Source organism: Ruditapes philippinarum, unplaced genomic scaffold (assembly GCF_026571515.1).
Source record: "Ruditapes philippinarum isolate M1 unplaced genomic scaffold, ASM2657151v2 ctg2014_1_1_1_1, whole genome shotgun sequence".
NCBI lineage: Eukaryota > Metazoa > Mollusca > Bivalvia > Venerida > Veneridae > Ruditapes > Ruditapes philippinarum.
The window spans coordinates 49,812-57,899 of record NW_026859056.1 but is presented as its reverse complement, the minus strand read 5'-3'; the positions used below and the strand labels follow the sequence as shown (position 1 = coordinate 57,899).

The 8,088-nt window shown below is 34.7% G+C and overlaps 1 protein-coding gene across 1 annotated transcript; it reads left to right on the top strand.

Moving 5' to 3' along the window:
• The first annotated feature begins 3,187 nt into the window (after positions 1-3,187).
• LOC132755029 (uncharacterized) lies at positions 3,188-6,010 on the top strand. Its single transcript, XM_060745812.1, has 3 exons — positions 3,188-3,940; positions 4,931-5,124; positions 5,625-6,010. Exons 1-3 carry the CDS (start codon positions 3,465-3,467, stop codon positions 5,915-5,917), a joined length of 963 nt encoding a protein of 320 aa, XP_060601795.1. The 5' UTR covers positions 3,188-3,464; the 3' UTR covers positions 5,918-6,010.
• Positions 6,011-8,088: the final 2,078 nt, after the last annotated feature.

Sequence of the window (8,088 nt, the reverse complement as noted above, 5' to 3'; positions counted from 1 at the left end):
TTTTGTATGGAAGTCAAAATATTACTTAATTTACATTTTGATACATTTATGACAAATTATTTAACATTTATTGCCTCTTTCTTTAAGTAACACACACATAATATTTTCTAAAAACATTATCTAAAAGTAAAAAAAAATCATGTCTGCACTTTCTAAAGTCGTAAAAAAATTTTTGTTTTGAGGACTAACGTGCCTTTAATTGAAACCACTAAAGGTTTAACGAGGAAGTTAATGACCTCAGATCCCCTTTCAAAGTTCCATTTTATTTAGTTCCGTCATTGTTTTCTCGTTTAGGGCACACGCATTATTTTGATTAATAAAATACGCCGCTATGGAATGGCACGTTAGTGTCACATTGAATGTTCCATGATAACCGCCGTATGAACACATCTGCGGATGTTTTTCAATTCAAAATGTTACCGTTTTCATGTTTAAATTATGAATTCTGCTTAAGCCGGTGCTAGGGGGCGTGGACGGTAGTTTGCACTTGACAGTCCATGAACAGGCTCAATCAAACCGAGCCTCCAACTTTTTCAATTTTGCCGTGTTGAGCTTTCCTTAGGGATTCTTACTTGATTGATTTCCGTGTGATTGATTATCAACAAAAGAAAGAAAATAAATAAACAGGCAAGACAACAACACAAATCAAATTCAAACTACTAGTACATTCAACCTTGTGTCCTATAACTGTGTCCAAAGGACAAGGTTGCCCACAGTTTCATTGTTTGGCCAGTCTACGGACAGACTGCGATAACGTGACAAAGTGACGGTTGGACAAGGGTATATCTATATGTCCCCTAAAGTTGTGAGGAATAAAACCTGCTATAACCAACATAATGGGTTTGCGACCAGCATGGATCCAGACCAACCTGCGCAACCGCGCAGTCTGATCAGGATACATGCTGTTCGCTTACCAACCCTTTAACAAGTAGAGAAACTGATAGCGAACAGCATGGATCCTGATCAGACTGCGCGGATGCGCAGGCTGGTCTGGATCCATGCTGGTCGCAAACGCACTATGTTGGTTTTGTCGTGACCCGGCTCATATCTTAAGCGTTCAAGTAACCGCTCATTATGAAACAATTATTAACACGCTAAAATTTATGATCTGATTGATATAATTAAATAATTTAAATGTTTTAAAAAGAATACCTGCTTTAAGATGCCAGGCGTTACCCTGTCAGAAATCTTTCTTTGTATAACACCGTCTTTATAATTAACCAATACACTTTATCAAGATGTTAAAACTTATAATGAAACAAAACACTTTTATTTAACTTTAACTTTGTCCATTTATTTACACGTATATAATATCTAATAATTGATACTCCTGTAACTAGTTTGTTAAGGAAGTATCGATCAACAAATTTAAGAATTCTTTGTTAAAGATTTTATGTGCTGTCTATTGATATTATCACATTCAGCGTACATTAAACAATTGCATTGTCATATTGATTAGTACTTCAGATTACAATCAAATGATCGCATTTCCTACTTCGTGGTAATTTAATACGTCTATAGTTATGTCAAACTGGCATTTATTATAAGTTTACACTTACAAACTTGCTTGCATGATTTCAGTCGGCCATATTCCCTAGCCATGAATGATAACTCCCTGTTTTCCCTGTCTAAAATTCCACCAAATCATTCCCCTTTCAAATGAACTCGAAGGATGGACCTTTTAAAAGACTTTGTATTTTTTTATTCGATTTTTATTCAGAAACGGACAATTTTTTCTTTACCTTTGTATAATTTGCTTTCTATCTATAATTATATGGTTCCTATGGTAAACATATGAGTTTTGATGGTAAACAAATGAATTTTCTGAACCGAAAGTAATCTAACACACAGCGTTGCTGTCATCACATGTAAACAATACATTAAATCGGTAAGAATATTGAGATATTTGTTTGACTATCAGTTTCAAATGCAAAATATTAATATGGAAAACAACTATGTGTAGTTTATGTGTATTGTTTTAATGTGTTTGTCTGATATTTTAGTTGTAAAAGCCATGTACACTTAGTGTCGTTTCATAGCAACCGAGTTTAAAACGTGAGCGGTAACTGAACGAGATATGCCAAAGCGCATGCTCGCGCACTGACTTCCGCTCTATCGAAATACTGCATATACATATAGCGAAAGTTCGTAAGTGGTTTATTCTGCTCCTCAAATGGGAAAAACTTTATAATGACCGTCTTGTTCGTCCGCCCGTGTGTCTATGTGTCTATATGACTGACCGTTCCTCGTCTTTTACACACTCATGTACGGTAATAACTGAAAAGTATTGAAGGAAATTGATGAAAATTTTACACAATGATAGAGAAAAGTCGAGATTTTACAAGTTAAAATGGCGAGGGCTCGGGGCGAAAACACGCTCAACAGCTGGGGCGCGGGGCGAAATATCAGGATTTAATTATAATATTAATTAATTAATTGTAATATGTATTAATTAATTAATTGTAATAATATATTAAAATGGGCCGCGAAGAGAAATATTTATTGTTATAGGGCGCTAATTAGCGTGCTGTTGTTCGCGCCTATGGCAAATAATTCTTAAAAATCCCGACTTTTTGCTCCGCGCCCCTGTTTATTAGCGCCCCGCCGTTTTAGTAGTTAAAATCTCGACTTTTCGCACCGCGCTCCCGCTAATTAGTGGGGCACACATCACCACAATAACATTCTTTTTTGTACCTTTTTTTTTTGGTTCTTTTTCTCATATAGGAGCTATTTTATTCTAATATACTTTCCTATATTTTATTGTCGTATTTTTGTACCGCTTTACCGGCTTACGAGGTTTTACTGTGTCATACAAGCGCGTTAAAAAACGTTTTAACTATAGACAAAATTATACTTATCTATCAGAAAGTCAATTAAAGCTACTCAATCTTCCTATTAGTTAATGGTGATATATTACATATGTGTGTCAAATTATTTTCAAAGTGTCCCTTCATTCTACTACAGTACTATATCAAGATACATGTATATATCTACACACGTATATGTGTTTACTTTTTTATCTATATTATTTCATCATAAAATTTGAATGAAAATAGTTTTAAATTTTACTGTAACATCTCTTATTAATATTATTAGGTTAAAATATGTAGATATAAATTATTGATCATCTGTACCTTGATAATGTTATCATTGATAAGATAATTGTGTGAGTAAGTGTGATAGAAAATGTGACTTCACAGTCATAGGATCGCAAACTTATCAAATTTCAAAATGATTTTGTTTTTAATAAACATTAAACATAAAGTCACAAGACATTGTTTTAATGAAAGTAGAAGTTGGATTAAAGATCTCATAATATTTTGTTAAAAGTTTGTTAACATAAAGTTGTTGTTTTTTTCTTTGAGTTGTACGTTAATTTAATTTTGTTGTTCGTTTGTTTAATTGTAACAAACATTTTGTTCTATGTTTGTGTATTTTGGAATTCATTAACATATTCAAAAGAAATGGATAAATCTGTTTTAAAGAGAAAAATATTATTCTTGTTTGGAGTTTTAGTTTTTGCTTTTCTAATCTTTCTCGGGCGGATAGCCGAATATTTAACATCCGAATATATTTACTGTACTCACAATTATAATGCAAACGAGTCATGCGCAGAGTGTATAAACAAAAAGCCTCAAAACCCTTTACCGGGTAAAATACCACAACACATTCATCAAATCTTTTTCTATGAAACTAGCAGTCAACTACCAGATAAACTAGTAAAAGCCAAAAATAGTTGGATACAGTACCATCCGAACTACACGTACACTTTATGGAACAAAACTTCTATAAATAGCCTTTTAGAGAGAGAGTATCCGTTCCTTAAGAAACTGTACGACAGTTATGGACACTGGGTAAGACGAGCTGATGTTGCTCGATATCTCGTGCTCTATCATTATGGAGGCTGGTATGTGGACATGGACGTTGCTTGCCGTCGAAGGTGAGTGGGATTGATCCTTTATTTTATATTGTAAATCTGTTATCAAAAGTGTCAAAATTTTAACTTGAAATAAACATTTTATGATTAGTGTTAACTTTGATCGAATATAGTAACTATTTTAAATTGTAGACATTTTGTTTTGAAATATTATTCAAAACGGAAACATTGGTCAATTGTATGTATTTTTTGATTCATGTTATCTAATTGAATCATTTAAAGAACACTTTCTTTCGTTTTGTCTATTGAAACATCAATTTAGTTCTTGTTTTTTTCTGTTTGCTGTGATATTTAGAATTTGTAATAGTTTAGCCCTTGGTACAAGGTATAATAAAACGTGTAATGTGCTCATTTCTCTTGTCATGTATCACACATACTTATTTATACGAGCTCTTTTTTAATAGATTGTATGTAAAATAAACCTGATTGATAATATCTTTTAAGAAACTACTTACTGGTATGTACTAAATTGATAATGATTTGTCATAGGAAAACAGAAATTTAAGATAGTAATTACTGTTACTTATTTACTTGATTGGATGCGCAATAAAATATTATGTACTTCATTATTTTTGGCTCGATTTTAAAACCACATGGACTTTTTAAGCTGTTGTTGTAAAGAAGGTCTCATAGACGAAGGTAAAGCCTTGATTATAGAAAAACTAACTATCATGTTCCTTTATATCGCAATATCAATACTGGAAATTTATTTATTTTTATTATACATGTAGTAATTGTCTATGAGGCAAGAACCTGTTACCACCGAACTTTAATGAATATACTGTCCTTCAAGAGGCTGATGGGATAGCTTTTGTAACGCAAAGAGAAACTGGTATTGGTAAATAAAAAACAGTCAGGGAAATCGACATGCACCTCGCAACTCAAGATGTCTCCTTTTTATGCTATTTATATATAGGGATTCATAAAATTAACACACACTTACAGGTCATCTACATATGTAAAATTTAATAGGTTTATAATTTTATCTTACAGTGTGAGAAATTTAGAGCAGGAGGCACAGGAACTCAATAAAACTGCTATACTCAGGGTAACCGAGCCAGTTGGATTTTCTAACGATTTTATTGGGATTACTAAACGTCATCCATTTTTATTTTCCGTCCTGACGTCACTCCACATGTCTAACAGATGGTTTATTTTTCCATACGCCAATACTATGTTTTCTACAGGTAAGAGCGTTAACGCCTTCTTCTTTATCTAATATGTCAAAGACAAATATAAAACTCGAAAAAACTAACTATAGTCCTGCGGTTTGTGTTTAATGAATGTTAGAAATTGAAATTGGAATTTTAGAATTCTCGAAATCAAGATTATGAAATGAAAACTGTGGTGACATGTTCTCTTGTAGAAGTGTCCTTTTTTCATTCATAAATTTTTTTTTCAAAATAATCCCTCCAAAATACATGTATTTCTTTATCACCTTTTGCTCATTTTCTGTTTCGAGGGTCCTTTCGGTTACATTTTGTGTTTTTAGGCTATTAGTCTCAGTGGGGCTCCTTTATCGATATCGAAACTGACAGAATACACCGTACTTTCACGAACTTGAAAATTGTCAACTACCATCTGTTTTCTGACACAAATGGTGTGAATATATAAGATATAAAAAGCAGATATCATTTAGTAAGTACACGAAGGCTTTTATCAACATTCTAATGATCTTTATTTTCAGGACCAACGTTCCTATGGGGACGGTACCTCAACTATCGGGACCAGAATCAATTCTACATCATTAATAACTCGTCCTACAGCAACTACCTCGTTTTAATGCACAATTCATCATGGCACAGTTGGGACGGCATTATTGTATGGTACCTGTTTCGGGACACGCGCATGCTCCTTGTCGTGATGACGTCATTAGCGTTGTTTTTATGCATGACGCTGTTTTTGTGTAAATATAGAGGTGTTTGCCCAATAAGAAATAGAACTTACAAGTATACTGGATATAGAAAACGTTCGGTTTAAGTTCGGACTATTAGCTCTATGTTATATAGCAAAACATCGATGTTCAAACACATTTTGTTTTGTCAATAAAATAAGAAGCTATAGTAAAACAAATGTCTTACCATTATATTCAATAGATCTGCATTGCTCCTTGTGGCAGCGTTATACGAGGATTGATCAAAAAGTTCTTGGCGCAATGTACTTCCGGTAGTCTGAGTATCCAACTAATGGTCTTACTTTTCAATATAATCGCCCTCTACATCAATGTACTTTGCCCACCCACCTGTGCTCTAACTTGTTTTACCCTTCAATTAGAACTCTCTATTTTGGTCCCCAAAAAACTTATTGACCGCCTCCATGACACCTTCATTGCTTCCAAAACGTCTACCACGAAGCTTGATTTTCAGTTTCGGAAACAGGTAGAAGTCAGAGGGGGCCAAGTCTGGAGGATATGGGGGATTGGTAAGAATTTCAAAGCCGCAGGCACTTGCAGCAGCAATTGCAACTTGGGATGTGTGAGCTGGCGCTATGTCATGCAGGAGCAGAACGCCTTGAGTCAGTTTACCCCTCCTTTTACGCACGATTTCTTGACGCAGACGTCTAAGTTTGTCTGCATAGTACGTATCGTGTATGGTACGACCTTGCTCAGGACAGTCAATCATGATTAGTGCCTGACCATCCCAAAAAATTGAAGCCACCAACTTCCCTGCTGATGGCACCATCATGAATTTCTTCGGAGGGGGTGAACCAGGGTGCTTCCACTGCATGCTCTGTTTTTTGGATTCTGGATCGAAGGTATGGACCCATGTTTCATCCTGAGTTATGATCCAGTCTGATCCTCGTAGCGATAAAAAATATATCTTGAAATGTCAAGCCTGAACTGAACCAAAGCTTATACCCACTTCTCTAGCAATGCTTCGCAGGTCTCGCCTTCTGTCGCACAAGATACGATCGTGCACAGCTTAGGCAGTTTCATCGTTGATGGCCTCTTTTGGCTGCCCAGGCAGCTCATCATCTCCAATGCACTCCCTGTCCCTCTTAAATTCAGCAGCCCATTTTTCACAGTGCTATAGGAAGGGTCTCCTTTCCAAGTGTATCCATGAAGTCTTCATGGATTTCTTTTGGGGACATCCCTTTCTTACAGAGGTACTTAATGACGACTCTGATTTCTGATTTGTGTAAATGTCAGTGTTGTGGCTAGAAGTATATCGGGCTGAGAACTTTTTGATCATACCTCGTATATCACAACGCCTATCACTAAATGCCGCACCATATTGCCCCTAAATATCGCAACCGCCACTAAACATCGCAAAATATTCTGCCAATAAATGTCGCAATATTGCTTTATCTACTTGCCCCTCTCCGATGAGGGTTAAAATCCGGCCAGGGACTTGGGATTATTTTATGTGAAGAAGCTATCAAGGTAGCTTGCGAGACGTCGGTGGTTCTGCTCAAAACATGAAAAATCTCTATAGTGTTGTTTGACTTTACTGTGTTTTTATGACGTTTTTAATATCTGAATACTAATTAGTACGTTACATGTCCTAATTAGAAGTTATAAAACTCATAAGGAGAAATAAATGTTTTATTTGTTCTTTATGTAAGGTACAAAGTTCAAACTAGGTTTTTATTTCATTTTTAGTCTTATAAAACTCCTCCTACTTAAGCTTTTATTTCTCAACTCCTAATAATATTCTTATTTCTCCTTTTAAAAAAATATAATCAAGAGTTAACAAGTTGTTATTATGTTTATTTCTCCTAATTACGAGTAAAATGAATATTTAATTGTAACTGGTAGCAACAAGTTATCATAAGTATTTTTTAATCTCTCCTTTTTAGGAAAATCAAAGTCCTAATTTGGTTTTTATAGCTCTTAATTAAAAGTGAAAAGACCTAACTAGGCTTTTAAAACTTAGGAGTTAAACAGTTTTTTAAGAACATTAAGATTAGGCACCCTAATCAATTTTGAAAAATGTTGTCATTTAAATAAAGATTTTCGACCATGCAATCACATACATGCATCGAGGATATGTGGTAAGGAAAGTGACCGTGCGACCACATACACGCATCACGGGAATCCCCTTCTCATACAAGAAAGGGACAAAGTGTCCACCCTTTTGTTAAATTAAGGGCAGACGATAAAAATATAGCGTTTCCATATTGATAAGGAATGTAACTTTCATGGTCATGTT

What these genes read in the sequence shown, in the direction of transcription:
- LOC132755029 (XM_060745812.1), top strand. Translation starts at nt 3,465, where the DNA reads ATGGATAAATCTGTTTTAAAGAGAAAAATATTATTCTTGTTTGGAGTT. An exon ending in GACGTTGCTTGCCGTCGAAG is followed by an intron (nt 3,941 to 4,930) that starts GTGAGTGGGATT and finishes TTTATCTTACAG; the next exon opens with TGTGAGAAATTTAGAGCAGG. An exon ending in CAATACTATGTTTTCTACAG is followed by an intron (nt 5,125 to 5,624) that starts GTAAGAGCGTTA and finishes CTTTATTTTCAG; the next exon opens with GACCAACGTTCCTATGGGGA.